This window comes from Balaenoptera musculus, chromosome 13 (assembly GCF_009873245.2).
Source record: "Balaenoptera musculus isolate JJ_BM4_2016_0621 chromosome 13, mBalMus1.pri.v3, whole genome shotgun sequence".
Lineage (NCBI taxonomy): Eukaryota > Metazoa > Chordata > Mammalia > Artiodactyla > Balaenopteridae > Balaenoptera > Balaenoptera musculus.
In genome coordinates, this window is record NC_045797.1 from 86,957,620 (window position 1) to 86,984,101 (window position 26,482).

Genomic DNA, 26,482 nt, shown 5'->3' on the forward strand with positions numbered 1-26,482 from the left:
CTCCGCAGGCGTCTTCCAGACTTCAAAGCCCGACCAGCTTCACACAGCGCCTTCCGGAGCGGGTCCTCCCTCCCCTCCCCCGCCCCGCCCCTCCGCCTTTGTTGCAATCGCGAATTTCAGAAAAAAAAAAAAGAAATAGTAATTACAAAAACACATTTGAGGGGGAAAAAAAATCACAACTCCAGACTAGGTATGCAACTACCTTGAGACACGATCAAGGAAGGGAGGGGGGACAAAAATAAGGACAGGAAAAATGTTTCAAAACTACTCATTTCACTTTAACTCCACCAAAATTTTCATCATCTTTTCCAATTTCTTTGTGTCACGACATCATATCAATATCAGCATCTTCTTCTCTCCCCTCCACCCTACCGCCACCACCATCGACACCACCACCTCTCCTCCGCCTCCTCCTCCTCACGACCACCACGACTTCCTCCCAAGGAGCCCTGCTCTGCACCCGCCGAGAGAAAGAGCGAGAAGCGGGGCGCCCCTCTCAATACGTGAACACCAGGTCGGAGAAGTTCGCCTCCAGCCAGTCCCCCGCGATCATCTCGCTCAGCTCGGGCGTGCAGTAATCGGGGAACTCGAAGTGGGAGCCCAGGCTGCCCTCGCTGAACGAATCCAAATCCTTATCCACCAGAGACAGGGACAGGTTCCCGGCCGCCGCGCCGCCCCCCAGCTGCTGCTCGCCGGCGCTGTGCGCGCTTTGGGAGAAATTCAAGCTCAGGTCGAACATCAGGTCGTCGGCGTCCTCGCCGCCGCTGCTGCTGCTGCTGCTGCCGCTGCTGCTGCTGGACGAGGACGACGACGAGGAGGAGGAGGAGGAGGAGGTGGAGACGGAGCGCGAGGACGCGGGCGACAGCGCGGGCTGCGCCAGCGGCGGCGGGTGCTGCTTGGTGATGTTCTTGAAGCTGTAGTAGAGGCGGCTGCCGCCCCCGGCGCCCGCGGTCGCGCCGGCCCGCACCTCGTCGTAGAGGCTCGCGCCCTCGGGGGACTCGGCCGCGCTGCTCAGCGTGGGGCTGGCGGGCACTTTGGCGACGTTGTAGCGTCTCAGCAGCTGCGGCGGCTGCTGCCCGGGCGGCTGCAGGAGCTGCGGGTGCGGCGGCTCCTCGTCCTCCTCGTCCGCCTCCTGCTTGATCCGCAGCTGCAGCTCGTCGTCGTCCTCGTCGTCCTCGTCGTCTTCGTCCAGAAACACGCACTTGACCGTCTTGCCCGCGCCGCCGCCGCCGCCGCCCGCGCCGCTCCCGCGCAGGCTGCCGAGCACGTAGTCGTCGCCCGCGCCGCCGTAGTCCCCGGGCTGGGCCGCCTTGCCCGCGCCGGCCTTGGCGCCGCCGGCTGCGGGGGCCGTGGGGGCCTTGAGCTTGCCGCATTTCTTGCTCGAGCTCTTGGAGGTCTTGGCGCCGCCCGCGCCGCCGCCGCCGCCCGCCGCGCTCTTCTCGGGGCTCTGGCTGGCGCTGGGCTTGGCCGAGGGGTCCATTTTGGGCTTTTTCCGGGGCCGGTACTTGTAGTCGGGGTAGTCGGCCATGTGCTTGAGCCGCAGCCGCTCCGCCTCCCGGATGAACGGGATCTTCTCGCTGTCCTTCAGCATTTTCCATCGCTTCCCCAGCCTCTTGGAGATCTCGGCGTTATGCATGTCCGGAGACTGCTCCATGATCTTCCTGCGCTCTATCTTGGACCACACCATGAACGCGTTCATCGGCCTCTTGATGTGGCCCGACGCCGTCTTGCACCAGTCCGGGTCGCTCTCGTCCAGGGCCACCGGGCTGCAAGCCATGAATTCGCCCTCCTCCGTGTCCAGCGCCTCCCGGGGCAGGTTGCTCTCCGCTTCCAAGCTCTCGGCCTGCTGCACCATGATCCGCTGCGGGGCTGGGCGCTCCAACCCGGGCCGCTCGGTCTCGTGCGGAGCTCCCCCTCCCCCTCTCGCCCCTCCACCTTCCCGGGCAAGTTGCAAAGTCCTCGGCACCCCGCGTCCGCGGCTCCCCCCCTCCCCCCCCGCCCCCCCTTCCAGGCTGCACACAGCGGCTGCGGCGGCTTCGGCGGCGACGGCCGCCCGCTCGCGGGGAGCTGCGGCCGCGACGGGAGAGGCGGCGGCGGCGGCGGCGGTCGAAGCAGCCCGGGACCCCTCTCTCCGGCTCGTGGCTCCCGCCGCGAGCGCCAGACCCCGAGCACTCCCAGGCGCGCGCGCTCCTTCTGCAAAAAGTTGAGGGCTCTCTCCCAACTAGTTATCAGGGTGTCATATGGGTGACATCACTCCCCGGGCCAGCCAATGGCTGGGGGCCGGCTCCGCCCATCTGCCTTTATTAACTCCGCGGCCCCTCCCCCTCCCCCGCCCTCGGGGCTGCTTTGCAAAGATGGGGGGTGGGGGAGGAGGAGGCCTGTCTGGAAATACGTTATTTTTAAAAAATCCGCGTGTGTGCACAGATGCGCCTCTCCCCGGGATGCTCGGGAGCCGCGCACGGCCCCGCGGCGGGCCGGCGCTCACGGGGCAAACCGGTCTAGTCCCGGCGTCGGAGCGAACCGAGGACCAGGTCCCCGGAGAGGCCCGGCGCCCCTTTGTGCCCGGTCCGGGGGAGGCCGGTCGGAGTTAGTAGACCAGGCGCGCGCTCGCTTGCCGCGGGCGCACGCTCGGGCACGCGCGCAGCCCGAGACGGCGGGTGCGGCCCGGCCCGCCCGGTGGGCGCAGCTGCTCCCCGGCGCGCCCCCGGGGGCTCGGCCGCTCCCCGGCGCCGCGCGCCGCCCGAGTCCGCCCGCGGCGCCCGCCGCACCCCGGCCGACGGAAGGTGGCGCTTTAACACAACAACCTTCCCGGGGCACGTGGACTCTCTCCTCCTTTTCCCTTTCTCCTTTTCTCTAAGGCAGAGACATCCGTTTAAAGCCCGAGAGGCTGGATTCCCCCTCCTCCGTTTGCGTTTTCCGTTTTGTCCTTTTCCCCCGTCTGTTCTTCCTCCTCCGCGGTGTTTGGAGACGCCGCGGTGCGGGTTTGGAGGCGCCGGGACCCCGCGCGCCCCGCCCCGGGCGGAGGCCGGAGTAACGGTCCGTGGGGCTCAGCGGGGGCCGGGTCCTCGCCTTCGATCCGGCCACTCCCCGGGCTGGTGCTAAACCGGGTCCGGGACCCGAGAGCTTCGGCACAGCCCCGCCCCTGCGTCGCTCGTCCCCCCTCCCCTCTCCCGCCCCTTCCCCGTCCCCTCCCCAAGACCCCCTCCCCCTCCTTCCCAGTCCTCCCCTTCCTCTTTGTCCCCTCCCCCTGTCTCGGTCACCAGCGCCCTCCAGAGCAGCCTCGTCCAGAAATCTCGCCCCGAGCTAGCACGCCTTACGGGTCACTCGCTATTGTAGCTGAACAACTCAGACCAAAGAGAAAACCAGGAACACCCCAAGTTTCCAGTCGAAATATTCCCTGTGTCTGTGGCAAGGTGGGACCGACTGCCCGTAGAACAGAGACTCGGTGAGCAGGCTAGCTGATGTCAAGCCCGGGCCCCGTCCGTCTCTCTCTGATATTTCCAAACGCGTTTTTCTTTGTGTGTCCCTGTTACCCGTCTCTGGATATTCTGGGGGCAATTTAGAGAACACCGCCGCTTCCTATGCATTCTCTGCTGTCCTCATCCCCGTCTTCACACCCTCCGGCGTTGGGGAGCTGACAACTTTGAGGAGTTCCTAAGATGCTGCCCTGAGGATTTCACAAGAAATGTCAGCTGCTCAGCACTAGTGAAATTAGCCAAACCTGCTTCCTTTCAGGTGCTCTCTCTGCGAAAAAAATACTGCATTACCTAAGCATTGCAGTTTTTCTGACGTCTTTAATGACACAAAATGGTACCATGTTTTCACAGATCCGTATTATTATTATTATTTTAATCTTCATGGCCATACCCTCCCCCACCTACGTTCATCCTAAAGAAAAAATACTGCATCAAATACTTGTAGTACTCAGGCCAATAAGGCTGGCGGTTTGTTTTTTTAAGGGCCAGAGGAACCGAAAGAATTTACAGTCGTTCTTAGGGGGTAACCTGAAATCTGGAGATGTATGAAACCCAAGGCAGTGTGTGGAAATTCATCTTCTCCCCGCAAGGCCAGCCCTGCATCTTGTTTTTCTCCTGCCTCACAGGCTTCTCAGCTATTCCAGCCGTTGGGAACACCACAGGAGGGTAGGGGTGGCCTGGGTGGTGACCCTACCCGCGCTGCACCCCACACTCCAGCTAGAGGGCTTGAAATAATTTAGCTCTGTTGCAATATTTTCACGCAAACTACGAGGGCGCCTAGCATTTTAGACTGAAAGAGAATGCATTTGAAAATCTTTGGCGAATTCAGTATTTATGCGTCTTCACTCGACAGCAAAAATCAGGTTTAACTTCTTACTTATTTAATATTTTACGCAAACACATTTAGATCTTTTCCTTTTCCTTTTCTCTTGACCTTTGTTGCAGAGGGTCCAAAAATATAGTCTTTGGAATACATAAGTAAGCCACATTCCTATTTTTCTTAAAGCATCTGTATTTTTTTTTTCAACTTTTTTTTTAGAAATTAGGTTTAACCTTAGAATGAGAATTATGTGAGGGCTGAAAAATAATGGGCTTTATTCTTAACAGTGCTGGGATCTTCTTAGAGGAAGTATAAGGTAAAATTTACTCTTTCAAATAAGTGTAATTTCTGTTCAAAGAAAGATGGCCATTTGTTGGGGAAGTTAAAGGTGGAGGAAGGAGGTTGTTTATTAGCCGGAGAGGACCGGAAATGATGAGAAGAGGTGAGTGGGTGAGGGTAAACCCTGTGATGTGATGAGTCTTTCAATAAACAGAGATTGGAGGGGGGAAAGCAGGCATTGCCGGTGTGCCCAGGAATGTGGTAGAGCGGATTTCTCCCTCTGTGCCGTGGGCAAAAGGTAAAACACAATTTTCAGGAGGGATTAACTGGATTGCTATTGTGCATCATGTATCCACCCCACAAATTTAATGTTAGCTCATTTAGTGAGGACTAAGAGTGAGGAAAGAAAAAGAAAAATAATTCCTCTCTATACTTTTTTTTTTTTTTTTTGGTTTGTTTCCTAAGGAAAAATGTTTTAAGTATAACATTTAAAAAAAAAAAAAAAAGAAAAGAAATGGGCACGTGTTTGAGACCAGCACGTTTCTCACAGGAAGAGTATTTACGCGTGGGAAACACATGTTTTCAACACCAGCAGTAACCAACTATTTAAAAGAATTTTAGGCTAACCAAAAATGCGGCCTTCTCTAATGATACACCTCTTGGAAGTCTAATTTGGTAAAACGGAAATTTATCTGCTATTTTTGAAACCACTGAATGTACCTCAGGATTAGACACATCTTCCATCTTTTAATAGTGAATATACATGTCCTATTTGTGTGTATATCCACCTATGTACTTGTTTAGAAGCAAGGTATGCAATCTTCTTACTAACAATAAACATTGTTGGATATATAATTAATGTTCAGAGTCTTAAGATTTACTTTTGATTATCAGAGCTACAAATGACTATTTTTATGGTTATTATTATCTTTTTTACAATTGCACCTTTAGCAAAAAAATTTATTAAGGACTGTTATATAAGAGGGTAAGATATTCTACAAAATCTCTCAAAATTACAAAAACGCAATTAGAACAAATATGAAATGTCCCTTTTTCCTCTGAAGAAGAACCATTTTGCTAAGCAAGTAATACACTAAAAATATCACTGGGTGAATATCTGACTCACTGAATGGAACATGCCATTTTTAGAAGTATTCTGACTCCATTTGTGTCCCCATTGCTGAAAGGATGCCGTGCAAGGCGGCTCTTCCTTTTTCTTCTCCTTGGACCTACTCTCCCAAGGTGAGTTCTCAGATATTCTGCATTCAGCTATATCACACCTCAATCCTGAGTTTGGACCTGAATATCTTCCATCTACGGGACCTCCCCCTTTCATGTCCCTCTGACAGGGTAGTGGGTATAAACTGAACTCTCCCTATTTTCCAGGCACACACGCATACACAAACACACACAGACACACACACACACACACACTGCTGCTCTTCATATATTTCCTACCTTGGTGAAACTTACCAAAGCATACATGTTCGCTAAAATAGAATGTGGACACCATCTCAGAGTCATTACCCCAGACACATAAACACTGAGGTTTTCATAAGGTGAATATTTCTGTCTCAAAGAATTCCACAAGGTCAGCATGATCTGACACCCGCCTAACTCTCCAAATCCCAGCTTGCCCCAGTCTTCTCATGATGCACTGCCTTTTGCATTTATTCTACCTACCTGGAACTTTCCTTTCACTGGATCTTTGCATTTAGAACCCATTCACTGCATTCAGACCTCAGGTGCAATGCCCCTCTCCCAACAAAACAGGCTGCCAAGGACCGTCAATACCCTGCTTGGTCCTTCACATGTCCGAAGCTAAAATAATCTTCTTGTAATCTCACTTGTTTATTCTCTGAATCACCCAGCCAGAGAGTATGCTCCATTAAAGCACGAGCAGTAGGGCAGTATGGCACCGGGCAGGAACTCTGAAACTTATAAAACACAATTTTACATCACGGCCAGTACACACCCTACAGAAACCAAAATGTCACAAATTAATACCTCTCCTTATTAAGTAAAATTGTTGGCTAAAACCCACTGAATTCACCTATTAAGGAAGTGCTATTGGAGTTTGATAAACACTGACTTAGGGTTTGAGAGCTAAAACTCGGAATACTCTGCCTTGGATTGAAAATTCTGATTCCGGTGTCTTTTTTTTTTTAATTGGTGGACCTTATGTACTCTTTGAATTTCATTTAATAATAACAAAAGCATTACACAAACTGCCTCTGAATTTAATGTCTTGTCTTTTTTTTATTAATAATATTAGCTGTGTATCCTTTTTTAAATAAATAGACGTTTTTTTAGGAGTAGTTTTAAGTTCACAGCAAAATTGAGTGGAAAATACAGAGAATTCCCATATGTCCCCCGTCCTCACACGTGCACAGCCTCCCCGCTATGGACGTCCCCCCCCGCCCCGGAGTGGTCCATTTCTTAAAAGTGATGAACCTGTATTGACACATCATAATCACCCGAAGTCCCTAGTTTGTTTACATTAGGGTTCACTCTTGGTGGTGTACATTCTCTAGGTTTTGACAAAAACATAATGACATGTATGCCTCATCATAGTATCGTATAGAATAATTTCATTGCCCTAAATATATCCTTTGTGCTCCCCCGCAAAAATCATCCCTCCCTCCTCCCTCCAACCCCTGGCAACCGTTGCCCTTTTTGTTGTCTCCATAGTTTTTTTTATTTTTCCAGAATGTCTTGTAGTTGGAGTCATATAATATATAGCCTTTTCCTACTGGCTTCTTTCACTTAGTAATATGCCTGGAAAGTTCCTCTATGTCTTTCCATGGCTTGATAGCTTATTCTTTTTCAGCAGTGAATAATATTCCACTGCATGGATATACCTCAGTGTAATTTATTCATTCATCTACTCAAGGACACCTTGGTTGCTTCCAAGTTTTGGCAATTAGGAATAAAGCTGATATAAACATTCATGGTGGGAGGTTGTGTTGGCATAAGTTTTTTATTCTTTTGGGTAAATGCTGAGGATCATGGCTGGATCATACGGTAAGAATATGTTTAGTTCTGGACAACGTTGCCAAACTACCTTCCAAAGTGACTGCGCCATTTTGCATTCCCATGAGCATTGAATGAGAGTTCCTGTTGCTCCACATTCTCACCAGCATTTGGTGTCATCAGTGTTTTGGATTTTAGTCATTCTAATAGATGTGTGGTGGTATCTCGCCACTGTTTTAATTTTCATTTCCCTGGTGACATATGATATGGAGCATATTTTCATCTGCTTCGTTGCCTTCAGTATGTCTTCCTTGATGAGATGTCTGTTCGGGTCTTGTACCCATTTTTGAATCAGGTTCATTTTCTTACTGTGGAGTTTTAAGAATTCTTTGTATATTTTGGACAACAGTCCTTTATCAGATGTGTCTTTTGCAGATATTTTCACCCAGTCTGTGGCTTGTCTTCTCATTCACTTGAGAGTGTTTTTTTAAGTAAGTTACTTAACCCCTCTGGGTGCTTCAGTTTTCTCATTGATAAAATGGGATAATAGTAACTACCTTACAGAATTGTTGTGATGATCAAACACAGGTGTCTAGAATAGTGCCTGTACTTTGTGAGATGCCCACTAGTGTTACTATTGTTGCTATTGTTCTAATCTTTTATTCTCCAATGTCTAAAATAGTTCCTGGCACACTGTAGCTATTCTGAAAATGTTCTCTGAGTGAATGAATTTTCATACTTGTTCACACAGCCCAGTAAACTCAGTTTTCCCCCCTAAATCACTCCTGAATCGGTTCTCTTCTGCCTATTTCTACCATCACTGTGTGCATGTAGGCTGTCCTCAATACTCTAGTGGAATTTTATCACAGACACCAAACCCCTGGCCTCCCTGTTCCCACACTGCCACCAGACTCTTCCTTCCGGCATGAAACTTGGACACAGGGCTCTCCAAATTCATGTTCAGTGAAGCCCTTCACCCTTGAACAAAACCCACTCCCCTTTGCAATTTGAGTAAGGCATGTGTGTTTTCTCTTTCTGCCTCTCCAGCTTCATCTGTTTCACAATTAACAAAATCACAGAGGAGCGCTAGGGCAGCCAGCACAGGGCAGTGGCTTCCAAACATATATCTGGACGGTGACCTGCCATATGAAATACATTTTACACCACAACCTGGCACACGCACCCTCTGCACAAATACAAGTGAAAATAACTACGGGGTGAATGTTTGTGGTTCCAGATAAAGCGTTTTCACATATTCACACTGGTCCTAGTAACCAGCCATTTGCTAGAACTTGATTTCTTTTGCAATTTAAACAAACTTTACTTTCATTAAAAATATATTACTCCAACTTTTTTTTTTTTTTTTTTGAGAACCTGCTCTGGAAAAGACATTCAACTGGGCACCCCAGGGATTTTATATATATATATATATATATATATATAAAGAAGGTGAATAACTGTTTCCTCAAAGCATGTGTTTTTAGTGTCAACAAAGCTGCCCTCTTACACTGCCGGCTCCCAGGGGCTGTCCTTCTCCAGCAGCCGGCATGTTGCTCCGGGAAAGGAAGGACAGAGATGGGGTCAGGGAGGATGGCCCCTGCACATGATGCTAATCCTTTACCATCTGAACAAAAGAGAGACATAAGCGCTGCAAACATGCCTGAGTGCGCTGCCTGGAGTTGCTGTCTGTAAGGGAAGGAGAGAAGACAATTGTCTGCCCTCCCCAGGATGGAGAAGCCTATTCTCCTAGACTGACTTTACTCCCTTTTGTATCAACATCCTCGTCTTACATACCGAAGAAGACAATGTGTGTGGTTTTGTGTGCGTGTGTGTGTGTGTGTGTGTGTGTGTTTATAGGAGTGTAAAATAAAAAGGAATGGATAGACAATTTTGAAAGTACAATTTTAAAATCCACCAAATCTGATTTCTTCGCACATGGCTACTATCCTGGTTGTTGTGTCTTAATCTCACCTTAGAGAAAACATCCACGTGCAGAGCTATGACTGTGTCATTATTTTTGGTGATGTCTCCCAAGGGGGGCACGAGAGAACTAGTGACGGTCTTGCAGATGACCATCCTGCCTATTTCTGGGATGCAGTTGGCATAGCTGCGGGAGGGAGATGCCTACAGAGGGGCCTGACCAGGAAGGTGAGATCATCAGTTATGTCAGATGCAACACCTCTGTTCTCCCCCCCTGGATGTGATGAGGTAAAGTCCTAGCGATGACTTTTTCTGACTAAGCAACTTAGCCGTGGCCTGTGCTGCATCCCTCCTCTCCCCATGAGTCCTGTAATCAACTAAATCTTTCCTTAATTGACTCCTGAACTCAGGTGTCTACTGCTGTTTTCTTTTCTGGCCCTTGCCGAATCAGTCACTCTATTTGTCTCACCGTCTCTCCAGGCGCTGGTTCTCTTTCGTGCTCTCTCTCTCTCTCAGTCTCTCTCATCTTTTTTTCTTTGGTATAGCTGAGATTCTTTTTTTTTTGCCTTGATTTTTTTATATTATTTGTGTTATCTCCATGCTATAGGCTGAGCTGCGTGCAGTACAAATAATTATTAAATTCTAAGTAATCATAGCACGAACAAGAAATGGAGTGAGATAAAGCAAACCTGTCGAGAGGATGGCGTTTGTCCCTCTCCTTGAAGAGGGCATTCATGAACCTACCTACCTGTGGTCCCCATCAGAGTAGCTGTTGGCTGTCGTGCAAAAGTAGAATAAAGGGCGTCTCCTGCCAGGGGTGGTAGAGGCTGAGAAGCAAGGGGCCTCTCGTGTACACCTGTGCGGACAGCAGAGCGAGAAGCCTGCATCCCGGGTCAGGAGGACCTGCCTCTCCACGGCTAACGGTAACGAGCTGTGTAACCTCTGGGCCGATGGGTAACCACTTTGGGTGCTTTTTTCTTCACGTCCAGGACAAGTTCAGACCAGATGGCTTCCAAGGTCCTGTCTGCTTCTTACCACTTTATAACTTTTATATGACTAAATTCATCATTCTTACAGAAATCATAAACTGAGGGACAGCATTTTGGTTTCATTCTCTTAAATCATACTGCTGGCATCTACAGATTCATTATATTTTAAATATGTTCACTTCATAGTGACTCCAGTACTTTATGGTAGTTATTGTTTTTTCTTTTCCATTTAAAGGTAGCGCATACAGGCACACCTCGTTTTATTGTGCTTCACAGATATTGCGTTTTTTACAAATTGAAGTTTCATGGCAACCCTGCATGGAGGAAGTCTATCAGTGCCATTTTCCCAACAGCATTATTTTTAAATTAAGGTCCGCACCTTATTTTTTTAGACATAATGCTACTGCACACTTAATAGACTACAATATAGTGTAAGCATAACTTTTTTATCAGTTATTACTTGCTTTATTTTTTTAAAAAAAATATGGGATATACATACAGTGGAGATACTATCCAGCCAATAAAGATAATGTAGATATACATTTATTGACATGGAAAAATGTCAGTGCAAATAAATACATTCATGTATACATATATACTTGCACATATGTACACATATAAAGGGGAAAAAACTCTAGCAATGAAAATATGTGTAATATGTTTTTTAATTTTTAATTTAATTTTTATTTTATATTACAGTGTAGTTGATTTACAATGTGTGTTAGTGTCAGGTGTACAGCAAAGTGATTCAGTTACCCATGTACATATATCCATTCTTTTTCGCATTCTTTTCCCGTATAGGTTACCAAAGGGGAAAGATGGGGGTGATAAATTACGGTTTGGGGATTAACATCTACACACTACTATGTACAAAATAGTTAATTAACCAGGACCTACTGTACAGCAGAGGGAACTCTACTCCATATTCTGTAATAACCTGTAAACATAACTTTTATATGCACTGGGAAACCAAATAGTTGTGTGATTCTCTTTTTTGTGATATTTGCTTTATTCTGATGGTCTGGAAACAAACACACAATATCTTCAAGGTGTGACTGTATTCACTGCAGAAATGTGGAATCAAAAAAAAGCAAGTAAAGAAATCAGAGTTGCCTGCATATACCCAAGGCTAACATTCTGGTGCCTCTCCTTCCGTCTCGATAATGTTCTCTCTACTTCCTTGAGTTTCTGTTCCTGAGGACTCTGCAGAGACCACATCCTCTTCCTCTGCAGCCTGGCGCCCTTCTCTGTTGTAGGGATGCCCTCTCCTGACCCTGGGGCTCCTTCTAAGCTGCTGCTCTCCGCTGAGAAAACCCCATCACTCTCAAGAGTGAGCACAACCCTCTATGACTGGGTCCTTCCGGGGCAGCCGCCATCCAGCCTCCTTCCTCCACGGCCCCTTGATTCATAGAAGCATCCAAAGCGCTTGCCCCACCAGATACTGGGAGACCACGAGTTCCGACGCACCTCAGTCTCCCCTAAGCTCCCTCCCAGGATGGGGACCTCATGGGGTGGTGCTGGCCCGCCTTTGCTCCCAGACATGGTCCCCATAGGTTGGCAAAGGGAAGAGGAAGGCCCTGTCTAGTTGGGCTAAGGACAGAGAATCCGGGCAAAGAGGATTCTTCTCAAACCTTAAAACTGAATGGAATCATCCCTGCTGGGCTTTCGACTTGGTTGGAGCCCAAGACCTCTATTTTCCTTCCGGTTTCTCCCATTTGGAGCGGAGATGTCTATTCTATGCCGGTCCCATCACTGTATTTTGGAAGCAGATAACTTGTCTGGTGTCACAGGTTCACAGCTGGAAAGGAATTTGCCTCAGGATGAATCATACCTCCAGTGTCAACCATACCTGATTTACATGATATTTAGACGAGATTTGGAGCTTAGAGTTCATGCAGGAATGGGCTAAGATTTGGGGGATGTTGAGATGGAGTGAATGTAGTTTGCACATGAAAGGACATGAATTTTTAGCGCCAGAGAACTGACGGTTAGGAGTTCAGTCTTGTTCCCCCAAAATTCATGTGTTGAAGTCCTAATCTTCAGGACCTCAGAATGTGACTATATCTAGACATAGGGTGATCACAGGTGATCAAGTTAAAATGAGGCCATTAGGGTGGGCCCTAACCCAGTAATGAATGGTGCTCATAGAAAAAGGGGAAACTTAGACACAGAGACACACACAGAGGGAAGAAGATGTGAAGACACAGGAAGAAGATCACCATTTACAAGCCAGGGAAAGAGGCTGGAACAGACCACCCCCCAGTCCTCAGAAGGAACCAACCCTGCCCACACCTTGATCTTGGACCTTCCAGCCTCCAGAACTGGGAGTCCATACATGTCCATAGCTTTCAGCCACCCTGTGTATGTGGTGCTTTCTTAGGGCAACCCCAGGAAACTAAGAGAGAGATAGAGAGAGAGACAGGGAACAGAAAAACACAAAGCTCACTTCTATTACATGTTCCATTGAAAGAATTTTCCCCTTTAGTGAATTTCTAGTAACTAACTTAAGTCACTTTGGGACTGTAAACTGTGTTGTAGAGGTGATGGCTCCTGTTCTCTCCTCTGAGTACCACAGGAAGGAAATACCGGTGAGGTATAGGGCACTGAGTAAGCCAGACACAGCACATTTTTAATCACACTTCCTGCCCATGCCTCAGCATGGCATGACCTCTGCCCTCAGCAGAATTTTTCCTTCATCATTGCCGGCCCTTAGCACCTCGTGCACACTTTTATTACAGTATTTATCACATTTACACCCCAGTCTTCCCCGTGACAATGGGTTCTGTAAGGGCAGAGACAAATCTATTCACTTGGCCACCAGGCTGCCTGTAGAGGACATGTGAGGGACCGACCGAGGTCTACCATAAAGGAAATCCTTCAGGGTTATTTATAAAAACCTGTTTCAGTGCTGAGATGCTGCTATACAATGAAGTTCCTCTATCCAGTTTCCCGGGTATATTTTGGAGACAGGAACAGCTGACAAATACAAGAATATTAATGAGCATTTCAGTTTAGAAATCTCACCATCACGGTGGGTGTTACAGGTAGAATAATACAAACAATACCAAGGCTCAAAGAGAAGGCTTTCCTATCTGACCATAAGTTCCCTTAAAAGTGAGCCCATTTATTTCCCCTTGCGTGTTCCCTGAGGTTAACAAGATGCCTGCTGCAGAGTGAGGGTCAACGTGCTCCCTTAAATGAACAAACAAGTAAAAGAGGAAGGAAACCCAGAGGTCACGGTGGCTTTGAGAGGGTGGCAAGAGAAAGAAAAAGAAAAACCAAGAACAAGAAAGGGGACACATGATCCCCCTTCTGTAGATCATTGTCTTGTTTCTGCCTCACAGGCTGACCCTGCTCGCGGCCACTGCACCTGGCATTCATTCCAATGATACTCTTCACCTTGAACTTGTCTCTTATCTTCCCATCCATGCAGTTTGGTGCTGTCAATATCTTACCAGCATGTTAGTGAATTTGCTCTCTCAGTTCTTTGTTTTTTGTTTTTTTTTTCTTTTTCCCCCTCTTGCATGAATCTACGGGGGGTGGCCTAGAGAAAAATCCGGGGTCACCCAAAGGGCACTGTGTTTAGACACATTTCTCGTGCATTTTCCAACAAAGTTTTCATGCAGAAACTTCAGCTCTTTGACTCTCTTTCCCTGAGGATGACTTTTCCAGGCAGATTTCTCCCTCTTTCATGAAACAAGATTCCTGGGGAAACTTGCAAGTTGTAAAGATCCATACAATCTATTTACGTGTCATTATAGAATTTACGTATTACACGTCATTATAGAATTTACGTATTACACGTCATTATAGAATTTACGTATTACATGTCATTATAGAGTTTTCAAGTTCATTCTTGAACTTGAAAAGTGGGCCATTAGAGGACGTCTCACAGAAGTGGGTGGACGTGCCCAGGATGAATCTGAAATAAGTCCAGCAAAGTAGGAAGTCCTAATGCCTGCCCACCCTCTCCCACACTGTGCTCCATCGAGCCAGGGGACACAGAGATCACTGATCTGATTCAGGCTGGAATTATTAACTTACAGAGGTAATAGCGATAATTCCACAGTGTCTTGTCCTTCATTCCCCTCACTCCATTTCTTGGAGCAATGACATAGTTTATCCTGCGTCTTTGGTATTTTTCTCAGGACTTAGTTCTGTTATGTCTATACTGATGCCAGGCCTCTGTCTACCCTCTTATAAGCACAGAGCAAGGGGATAGTTAATAGTCTTCCAGGCGAATACATGGTAGCATGAGTGAGATACTGCTGTGTGTATTTTTGGTTCTGGCAGTGAAGAATAGGATCTGAGGCATAAAAGGAAAGATATTTATAGTATTTCCTGGTCGTGCATTTACTTGCCCAGCTACCTCAGCTGTAGCTTGTTTATTGTGTTAATGCTAATTACAGCCATGTGACAAAATCCTATTACGCCCTGGACAAAAATGGTTAGCTGTTCTATATGACATATTCAAGACCAAATGCATGATTGACATAAAAAGCCCTATTCCACAGACATAAATCAAGTCTAAGCTTGGCCATATTTTCCAGAAGTGAAATATGAGAATCATGCAAGCTGCCCCCCTCCCCTGACACACACAGAAGTGATCTGCCTTAAATCCAAAGACAATGTATGGTATCCAGGTTGCCTATTTAAGAAAGGAGCAGACTACATATTCCCTTTACAACAATATTCTTTATTAACTGGTCGGAACTACTGATTGCATATTTCAGTGCTGCATGTTCTGCAGTGTCTAGAGGGGTCACTGTGTCTCTGGGTGTGATATCAATAGCATTACAGGCACATTTTCATGCACACCGCACACTGAGTATGTAACACACACAATTTTGAATCACAAGTTCTGACTTTATGGCTTAGAATCTCCATTTACTAAATTATTCCACTTACCCTATCTGAACCTCAGTTTCCTCCTGGAGAAAATGGCTCAGTACCTCTAACCTATCCCTAAGGTTATTGAGAGGTTGAGAGGTACTTTCTGAAGCTCCTGTATGATTAGAAAGCATTTTTACAGAAATGGGCCAAGACACTTGGGAAATTAAGATAGCACCCGGGAAAGAAGGCAACCTCATCTTCTGGAGATGTGCTTATTCTGTGTTCGTAATGTAGGCACTGTTTGTCAGAATGTTCTCTGGATAGAAGAGATGGGAAGCAAAGAGAGCAACATTTAAATCCACCTCATTAGCGTCACTAAGACAAAGTTTTCTCGCTAGGTTAGGGGCCTAGTTGAAATTAAGACATGGAATTTCAAAAGCATGGAATCCAGTAGTCATCACTGCAAAGCTGCAGGGTCCTTGTCAAGCTGGGAAGAGCAGGGCTAGATGCAACGTTGGCAGGGAACAGCAGGGCAGTGCTGAAGTTCAACTGTAATGGTGCACTTAAGCCAGGCCAACTTGGCTCTTCCTCTTGTTCATGCTATTTATGAAGTTCTGCAATTTCAGCTGTACTAGGAGTTGACAGAATATAGGAGATCATCAATAAGTGGTAGAGTAAATTATAACATACCTTGATGCTGATTAATTTTGTCTCCAGGGTCTCAGAGTCAGAAGAGAAGCACCTTGATGCCAAGCTACACAGTAACCATCTCAATCTCAGAAAATACGAGTCTCTCTTTTTCACCCACATAAAAACTGAGAGAATCCTACTGCAAAAAACATTTTCCAGGCAGCACAGTCAGGATACTTGATTTGTTATGTTCTTTTCTGCCCATAAAGCATGTAACCATGTGAAGACCAAACTAAAGCTCAGGACTTTCCACCATTTGCTCAATCTCACCTTGGATTAACTGTTGTTAAAGTTCATGTCAATTAACTGTTGCCACCATGATGAGATTACAGCTTCTGCTTAAAGGACACAGTTCCCACCGATTTGTACAATTCCATCAAGAGCCAGTCATGTTTGGAATGACTCGATACTCGCTGAAGTCACTGATCAAAGCCGGTGTTATTTGTTCAAGACTCTGGGTTATTTTGGCTATGGAAAGCATATTGCACATTTAACAAGCAAAGAGGACAACTTATCTGTCTGATCTATTACAAAAAAGATCATTTCAGATCACTTTATGTCTCAAGATTTTCTGTTAGCGAGTATCACTATCCTTTAATTATTCATACACATATTTATATATTTAATAACTATTTATGAAGCATGGTCCCAGCCACCATGTTCCGATTATTAATGAAGAAGACACCTTTTTACTTCAGCTGAACACGTATTTAATGAGTGTGTGTAACATCCCAGACACTGGTTCAAGTGCTGGAGATGTAAAGGAAACCCCTAGTCCTGTGAGGGAAACACGTACACACTCCGGATTTTAGTGCCATTCGTTAAACAAGGAGATGCCTGTTAGAAAGAAATACTAGGTAGACGTTTTTGGATAACAACTTTCTTCTAAGAATCACTTTAGGATATTTTCCACTGTGGTGAGGCAAAGAGATTTACTCATTTTGAAAGGGAATGTGCTTGATACTCTTTCCTTTATGGAAATACAGTTGTTAAGGAGAGTGGGCAGTTTGTTTGAAAGAACACAAGCCTTGAAGTCCAGGAAACACGGTGCAACTCCAGGAGCTGTTTGTCCTTAACATCTCTCCTGAAAGTCTGAGTCCAAGAATCACAAAGAAGTCACAAGCGTACTGGAAGTAGCCTTCTTACCTGTCATTACCTCTTGCTGGAGTTATGACCTTGGGAAGGTCATATCATTGCCTTGAGACTCCTTATCCACAGGATGGAAGTGATAAAATCTTCCTTGTCTATCTTCAGATTTGTTTACAGACCAAGGTGACAACTGCTTGTAACAGGATTGTAAAGTATAATGTGACATAGAAAATGGAAAGTATTTTCTTCTTCTTCTTTCATTGTCAAACGACCTTTATTTATGCCAAGGTATATAATCAGCACGCCCATGTCTGTATGTTTTCAAATGGGCGCCAAGAGAGTTAAGACCTATGATGAGAGGCCTTTGTGTGTGTGTATGTAAGTTCTATCTTTATTCAAAAAAAATATTTTTTTAAAAATTGAAGTAGAGTTGATTTACAATGTTGTGTTGGTTTCTGGTGTACAGCAAAGTGACTCCGTTATATATATATTTATATAATATATATTCTTTCTCAGATTTTTTCCATTATAATTTATTATAAAATATTGAATATAATTCTTTGTGCTATACAGTAGGACTTCGTTGTCTATTTTATATATAGTAGTTTGTATCTGCTAATCCCAAACTCCTAATTTATACCCCTCTTCCCCTCTTCCCCTTTGGTAACGATAAGCTTGTTCTCTATGTCTGTGAGTGTGATAGTGTTTTGTAAATAAGTCCATTTGTATCATTTTTTTTTTTTTAGATTCCACATATAAGTGACATCGTATGGTATTTGTCTTTCTCTGTCTGACTTACTTCACTTAGTATGATAATCTCTAGGTCCATCCATGTTGCTGCAAATGGCATTATTTTATTCTTTTTTATGGCTGAGTAGTATTCCATTGTGTATATGTACCACATCTTCTTTGTCCATTCATCTGTCGATGGACTTTTAGGTTGCTTCCATGTCTTGGCTACTGTAAATAGTGCTGCTATATTCAGGTGATTTTTAAAAAGTTGGACTAATTTCTCAATGCATCTGAGTGCATCAACAACAAGCAATGTTAAAAAGAAAAAGTGTTAACATACCGATAATTTGCAAGTGTGTTTCTTCCTTTGGTACACATGCCCCCAGGCTGTTGAGGCCTTTTGCTCTCTCCTGAAGCTTTTAACAGAAGCATTGGAGAAGACCAAGCAGAGTTGCCCCAGATTCCCTGAGGCGGGGCAGTGGAGCAGGGCTGAGTGGGGCTCAGGTCAGCGACATGAGTGCTCCTCTGTCACGTAAGTCACTGGACATACACTGTGTCCAGCTCTGTCAGTTTCACCTTTCAACTTTGCTCCTCTTTTGCAGGGTCACCAGTCTGGCTCTTTCCCACTACTATGTACTGCATACTCTTCTGGGTTAATCCTGAAATTCATCATTCATTCATCTCAATGTTTTGACTGACTCTCTAACCTAAATAAATAAAGCAAAACCTCTTTTTCTGATATTTGAGAAATTTCTTCTTTAAATCGGAACATGGTTTTAAAGAATCAATAACACGAACGTATTGGTGTCAATGTGACATTAAGTCTCAGATGTTTCTCTCCCAGGACTAATGCAGCTCCTTCAACCAGGGGCAGCCTGACCTGATGGCTTGTAGGAAAAGACAGGAAGTAGTCATGAGACTGAATCTCAGGTGAAATCTCCATGAGATTTGTAGCAAATATTTAATGTTTGAACAACGCTGGACCAAAAATATATACAGATATTTTTTAATGTCAGAAAATAGTGCTGAATAAGAAGATAATTAATTGTACCCGATTAAACTTGGAGCGTATGCCCATGCAGGTATATAAATTACCTGCCACTGTGCCTTACCACTTGAGTACAGATTTTATGTGAATAATCCCACACGTCATTCAGAATGACTCATTCTGGAATGAATGGCTTTAAAAATCAGAAAAAATTTTGGTGGCTTAAACGAATACAGGAAAAAAAAAAAAAGCATCTAAGTAAGACTTTCATTGAAATGAGAAAAACTTGGCTTTTTAACAGCTCTTAAAAAATAAACAAACCAACCAGCCCTAAAATACAATCCTTTTCTCTATCTGCTGTGAAGAAGAACCGATTATATTTCAGTGTAACTGTTAGGGTGTTTGTTTTAGATGAAGGTCAGGGTGCCTTTTTGGAGACATTCATTCCAGGAAGCTTTTTTACAAGCCTGGCCGCCCTTCTGCTAAGCGTTGGGCTCCAGGCTGGGCAGTGAAGATCGCCTCCTCCCTACCGGCTGCTGCTTCAGACGGCGCCTCCCTCTTCTCCAAAAGGACTCCCGGCTCCCCAGACACCTGCCTGAACCGCATCTCTCGGGAGGCCCCCCCTTTATAAAACCGCTGCCGCCACCGTAGGCTTTTCCTTCTGCCAGCTGCCTCGTCCCCAGACTCCCCTAGCGAGCGACGATTCCCTCTGCGGCATCCCGGGGCCACCGTGGTGCCACCTCCCGCCCAGAGCCTGAGTCCCCAGCTGGGCAGGTGTTCAGCTGCAGGAGCTGCGGATGCAGGCGGAGAGGGGCCAGGTGCTTCGCGAGCATCAGTGGGTGCCTCGGGCTGCGGGAGGAGCCGGCGGGGGGACACTGGGTGACAGAGCTGGCTGCCCGCCAGGACTCCCGGGGGACCCGGGCACAGACCCCCGGCCCGGCCACCGTGGGCCGTTTATCAAGGATGCCCAGTGTCCTCCGTTTCCCTCCACCACCTGCTCTCCCACTCCCACGATTTACCGCCTCTGTCTGGTCTCTTCCTCACCAGGCTAAGCCCTTGCTATTAAAACCTGGTCCCCGACCAGCAAGGTTGACATCACCTGGAAGCTTCTTAGGAATGCAGGCTTTGGGCTCACCTCATCCCTGAATCGGAAGTTGCCTTTTCATGAGCTCCCCAGGTGAAAGCTGGAGTGCACCAGGAGGTCACCGGCCACCTTCCCCAGACGAGGACCTGGGGCTGCCGGCCAGATCGCTGACCTGTCATTTCCTTGCTCAAAACCTTTCCAAGATTCCCATAGTTCTTTGAAAGGAGGACAGAATCCTCTGTCCAACACAGGCATCCTGAGGAAGGCCTAGCCGTTCCTTTTCCTGCCAGCCCCTCACTGCCCCCTAACGAAATCCTGATCTCCAGGTGGGCACGCCACCAACAGTGGTGCTGGAGCGAAAGACACGTGGATGTCTAAATTTTTTTCAAAATGAAGTTCAGGCAATTTACAAAAATGTGTATAAAACAATAGAGTAAAACCAAATATGAGAATTCTAGACAAAGGAAAATCAAGGTTAGAAAAAGCCAGTGAAACGGTGGTTAAGCTTGATGCCTCCAATGCATCCCACAGGATTCCTGGGGGCTAAATATTCAGCTTCAATATAGCAAGTAACCAAAATGAAGAAGGAAACACGATCTGTCACCTGATTCCTGGGGTCCTTTATGTAAAGACAAACCAGATACTTTTTCAGAATACATCATTCTTTTTTTTTTAATTAATTAATTAATTAATTTATGGCTGTGTTGGGTCTTCGTTTCTGTGCGAGGGCTTTCTCTAGTTGTGGCAAGCGGGGCCACTCCTCATCGCGGTGTGCGGGCCTCTCATTATCGCGGCCTCTCTTGTTGAGGAGCACAGGCTCCAGACGCGCAGGCTCAGCAGTTGTGGCTCACGGGCCTAGTTGCTCCGCAGCATGTGGGATCTTCCCAGACCAGGGCTCGAACCCGTGTCCCCTGCTTTGGCAGGCGGATTCTCAACCACTGTGCCGCCAGGGAAGCCCCAGAATACATTATTCTTAACACTAAAACATGGACGAGTTGTCTTCCCGTGAGCTCTCACTGTGAGAGGACATTTTTGTGAAGAGCAGCTTCCATGATAGTTTTACAAACTAAATCCAACACTGAGAGTCCTCTTTTACTTCCACTGCCCTTCAGTGTGAGGTGTGAGCCTGGGACAATCCTCACACCCAAGAGTTCAACCAAAACCCAAGAGGTCAACCAGTAGGATTGAGAGGGCAGCCCCCAGGGATGGAGCAATGGAGCCGTGGGCCGAGCTCTGCAGGTGTCCCATCTCCCAGGATGCTCACATCATCACAGGATTTCGGCTGAACTCTCTAGAAAGGGCCAGGACTGCAGAGATTGAAAATTGGTGATTAAGGGCAGATCTCATCAATTGGTACCAACATGGCTCAATTTTCAAACTATGCTTGCCAGTCCAATCTTCTCTTCTGGTTAAAATTAGGACGATTCACATATTTGGGTAGATCATTTTCTCTATGGAGAAGTCATATATTCTAGAGGTAGCCCTCACTGGCCCTCGAAAAGCAATTCTGTATTTTTGTCCACTCTGCCAACAATCATGGTCAGGAATCACAGGAGCCATGGAACAAGTAACTCCTTAAAATGGGCCAATACATTTATCCTGTGGTCACTTAAACTCTTTCTAACCTTCCTGTTGTTAGAGAAGAAGAATTGTTTCCAGTAAGAAATCAAAATGCCGTCCCTTCAAAAGACCGATGCTTTGATTTCTTTATGAGGTCAATTGACATTTAGACCTTCCTGAACTGTACAATATTGGAATGACAGTAAAGAAAAAGGAAATTAGCTAAGATACAGAAACAACCTAAGTGTCCTTCAATGGATGAATGGATAAGGAAGATGAAAAAATATATATAATGGAATAGTATTCAGCCACAAGAAAGAAGGGAATTCTGTCATTTACAGCAGCATGGATGGACCTCAAGGGTGTTATAACAAGTGAAATAAACCAGACAAGGAAAGACAAATACTGCATGGTATCACTTATATTTGGAAACAAACAAGCAAACAAACAAATAAATAAATAAATTTAATTAAATAATAATAATAAAAAACCTCACAGAAAGAGAGAGTAGAAATGTGGTTACCAGGTCTGGGGGTTGGGAAAATAGAGAGAGGTTGGTGAAAGTGTACAAATTTTCAGGTATAAGATAAATAAGATCTGAGGATCTAATATAAAACATGGTGACTGTACTTAACAACATTGCATTGTACCGTTGAAATCTGCTAAGAGAGTGGAACTTAAATGTTCCCCCCCCCAAAAAAAAACAAGATACATATGTGAGGTGTTGGATGTGCTAATTAACTAAATGGGGGAATCCTTTCCCAATGTATATGCATAGCAAAACTCCAAGACATACACTTTAGATATCATGCATTTTTATATGAGAATTAAGACCTCAATAAAGCTGAAGTTTAAAAAAGTGAAATAAAAAGGAGGAAGTTTAGACCTACTACATATTAGGCTCTTTTCATTTACCTCAGTAAATGCTCATGGCCACCTAATAAAGTAAGGATTAGAAATTCTATTTTAAAGATAAAGAAGCTTAGACTCAGAGAGGGTAAGTCACTTTACCCTTGTCACAGAGTTAGCAAGTGATAGAGCCTGACTCTAATTCAGATTTACCTGATGCAGAGACCATGTCAAAATCCACTTCAACAGAAGTTTATTGAAAGTCTATGAAGTGCCTGACCCCTTCTCGTACACTAGAGAACCATACCTTTTTTAAAAAGCTTGGTTTCGGGGCTTCCCTGGTGGTGCAGTGGTTGAGAATCCGCCTGCTAATGCAGGGCACACGGGTTCGAGCCCTGGTCTGGGAAGATCCCACATGCCGCGGAGTAACTGGGCCCGTGAGCCACAACTACTGAGCCTGAGTGTCTGGAGCCTGTGCTACGCAGCAAGAGAGGCCGCGATAGTGAGAGGCCCGCGCGTCGCAATGAAGAGTGGCCCCCGCTTGCCGCAACTAAGAGAAAGCCCTTGCACAGAAACGGAGACCCAACACAGCCAAAAAAAAAAAAAAACTACTTTATAAAAAAAGAAAGCTTGGCTTCTATCCTCAAAGATTTTATGATCTAGAGGAGAAGTCAGGGGTGCAAACAACTAAGCAAAACATGTTGTGAAGCAGAGAAAACAACATTGTGTGGGAAGACCAGACCAAGAGGGGAGTGATCCAGAAAAGCCTCAAAAAGCAAATGATGTTTGATCAATGCCTTGAAGAATGAGTAGGATTTCATCAGCTAGAGAAGGAGGGAAGAGTATTGTTTTCAATTTACAGGGGCCCCTGGGAATTGTTTATTCAGAAGTAGGGAAGGAACATCTGAGTTCATTATATCATGTTGTCAAATATCGGTGAAAATTTACATTGAAGCCTTTTGTCTAGAAGGAATTCTTGGAGGCCAGGAGCTCTGGCCTGTTTTTCTTGTATCAACAATGACTGGTGGGTTCAGGCTCTCTCTCTTCTCTGGATCATCTTACGTTTCTGGAATGCAGTTCGGCTACTGCCACAGTGAGTGAGTGTAAATTCCAGTAGACCTAAAAGTTGACGACACCTGAGAAATCTTTCTATTACATACATTTTAGAGGTTGAGTGGTTCGTGTGTTTTCTGCTTAATAATTGTAGTGTAGTGAACATAAGTGCACGTTATTTTTGTTCTCAGTGATTGAGTGCAGGTCAGTGTCCTAAAGGTGCAGAATTCTGTTTCAACTGCACATCCAGAATTTTAGTGTTGAAGGCAGTTGTACTGCTGCCCTCAGAGTAACTTCAGGTGAGCTTTGGTGGTGTTCTTTTCTATCTTTATTTTCTAAAATTTTTAAATTTTTAAAAATTGAAGTAGAGTTGATTTACAATGTTGTGTTAGTTTCAGGTGTACAGCAAAGTGATTCAGCTATACACACACACACACACACACACACACACACACACACATATTCTTTTTCTGATTCTTTTCCATTATAGGTTATTACAAGATATTGAGTATAGTTCCCTGTGCTACACAGTAGGTCCTTGTTGTTTATTTTATATATAGTAGTATGCATATGTTAATCCCAAACTCCTAATTTATTCCTCCCCCCACTTTTCCCCTTTGGTAACCATAAGTTTGTTTTCTGTGTCTGTGAGTCTATTTCTGTTTTGTAGATAAGTTCATTTGTATCATTTTTTAAGATTCCACATGTAAGAGACAGCATATCTTTGTCTTTCTCTGTCTGACTTACTTCACTTAGTATGATCATGTCCAGGTCCATCCATGTTGCTGCAGTGGTGTTCTTTTTTAAAATCGGTTATTTCCTTTCCTTACTGTGTCCACACATGTGTTTGTTTGTCGTCTTTCTCCTGTTCTGTCACTTAAAGAGCACCATTTGCAGCCTTTTTCTCCTTATAAACTGAAGGTCATAGTAACAAGTGTCTTCATTAATTGAGAGTATGGAATAGCAAACTATGGAGAGGGGCTACGTTCCCAATCATATGTTAGGGGATTCAGATGTGTGGTATTCTTTAGCACTTTCATCTTTGAATGTGAACGGTCAGAGTCTTGCTTACATAAAATTGCAGTGGCTTGTGGACTCAGGAGCTCGTGCCCTGCGACCCTGCAGATGGAGCTTCACGTTAGACTTATAACTGAAGGGAACCCATTCCCATGTAAATATCCACATGTTTACACCGTGAGACCTACTCTTCAGGTGTGTACAGGACCCTTATGGGGAGCCGAATGCTGTGCAAAGATAAACACAAACTGAATATTTGCACCCATATCTGCACACACATCTCAGCTAAGTTCACGTGTAAAAATAGACTACCAGTTGACGTCATCTTCAGAGCGGAAGGATGGATCTATGCCTCGCTCCTTCCTTCCTTCTTTCCTCCTCTCTCTCCACCCCTCTCCCTCCCTACTTCCCTCCCTCTCTTTTCTCTTAGAGTCCTGCTTCCTTAGGGCTCATTTGGCCCTCTGTTCACCTGCAGCCTTCCTCCTGAATCTCTGGGGTGTCTTGCTCTGTCCAGAACATGGTTCTTAGAATTTCCCACTTCCCCACAGCCCCGTGTATCCCCGTGGCAAACCCAAATTTCCAACAGCCTGTCGGGAGGCAATTTAATGATATTCAGGCCATAGAGAACAGAGCAGCTGCGCTGCAGGTGGTCTTCCGGAAATGCTCCCTAGCGCCCAGCAGGAAGCTGGGTAAGTTTAATTTGGTGAAGCAAATTTAATCATTTGCCTCTTTGTAAATGGGGACACAGGAAGAAACAAAAAAGATTTTCTTGGTAGAGTTCTAGCAAAGTGGTTGCTCCTGATAGCACAAGTGTCTAAATTTCTCTTTCATGGGATTTGCAGAATTGCAAGATTTTCCAGGAGCCGTCAAGCATGCAAGCATGTGTCATGCCAGGGATATTCGGGATCTCCCATCTAAACCTTTGATATGGCCCCTTGCATGCGGTTCTAAAAGTACGATCCATGCTTATTTAAAGGAAATAAAATGAATTCAGATCTTTTGGCCCAAGCCAAAGAAGTCCTCCACTTTCTGTCATTTTTCCCCTTTGCTAATTAGGAGCAGCCCAATTCATTACATATGAATGCATTTATAGATTTTCAATGTACGTCTGCCTTTTGTCTCAGCAAACCATCTGTAAATTAAATCCACAACAGAAAACCTGCCAACCCTGAAAACCTTTTCGTCCTAATGATTACATGAGGGGAGAAGATTTGGAGCAATCTTTCATAATCACTATCAAAATTTATCTCGGGTTTTATGACAACACCATCCAGTAAATCATGCTGATCCGCAGCTATCTTTACGACTGCTCTGTGCTTGCCCTGGGTTGTTACACATCTGTCAGGGCTTTCTTTGTAAAGAAACATTTTTCTTTAAGAAAGTTAAAATTGTCAGATAAAATTCTCTGCAAGTAAAAATCATGACCTCCAGAAAGAGGTCGTGATCATTTTTGATTTTTTCTTTTGCAATTAATTGATTTTCCTCTTTTGGTGGATAAACTGGAGCTAAATATGAGCTACCTAGGCTTATCTGGTAAATTGGATTTAACTTAAATCATTTAATTCATTCAAAGAGAAAAGGTGACCTTCTGTGTCCAGGCTTCAGTGTGTTTATTCTGGTTAATTCTTGAATTTTAGGGGCAAATAGAGCTGAATAGGAACTAACTTGCATCTTTATTCTTCACCACCCTGACCATCCCTGTGGTCATCACTATCACTATTACTGTCATTTATAATTAAATTTTTGTAAGCGTGACGCAGACGGTGGCAGGCGGGCTGCAGGTGCTTATGTTCCAGGGGGAGGCCCAGGGGACACGTCACTTGCCAAGGGACAGTGGCAGAAGCATCGCCAAAAGTTTGGGGGTCTCTCCTCTGCAGGCAGGGCTGGTGTCGAAGCAGCTCCAGCAGAGCTGGCTCACAGCTGCTACATGGCAGGGCCGGGGGTCCCCTGGGCGCCTCTTGGGGCTCTTTCACCCCTGGAGCCGTAGACACACAAGAAGAGTGACTCTGCGTGAGATGGCATGTTGACTAGTGTCTCAAGCAGGAGGGTCTGGCTTCCCTCATCGGTGAGTCACTGAGTCCAGAAGCATAGCTGACGAGGGGCCTCGAGAGTCGAAGTGTAGGGAGGAAA

The 26,482-nt window shown here is 45.5% G+C and overlaps 1 protein-coding gene across 1 annotated transcript; it reads right to left on the bottom strand.

Moving 5' to 3' along the window:
- Positions 1 to 432: 432 nt before the first annotated feature.
- SOX11 (SRY-box transcription factor 11) lies at positions 433 to 1,882 on the bottom strand. The gene has a single exon (XM_036873662.1). The coding sequence runs from the start codon at positions 1,853 to 1,855 to the stop codon at positions 497 to 499; it is 1,359 nt and encodes a 452-aa protein (XP_036729557.1). The 5' UTR covers positions 1,856 to 1,882; the 3' UTR covers positions 433 to 496.
- Between the last annotated feature and the right edge of the window lie 24,600 nt (positions 1,883 to 26,482).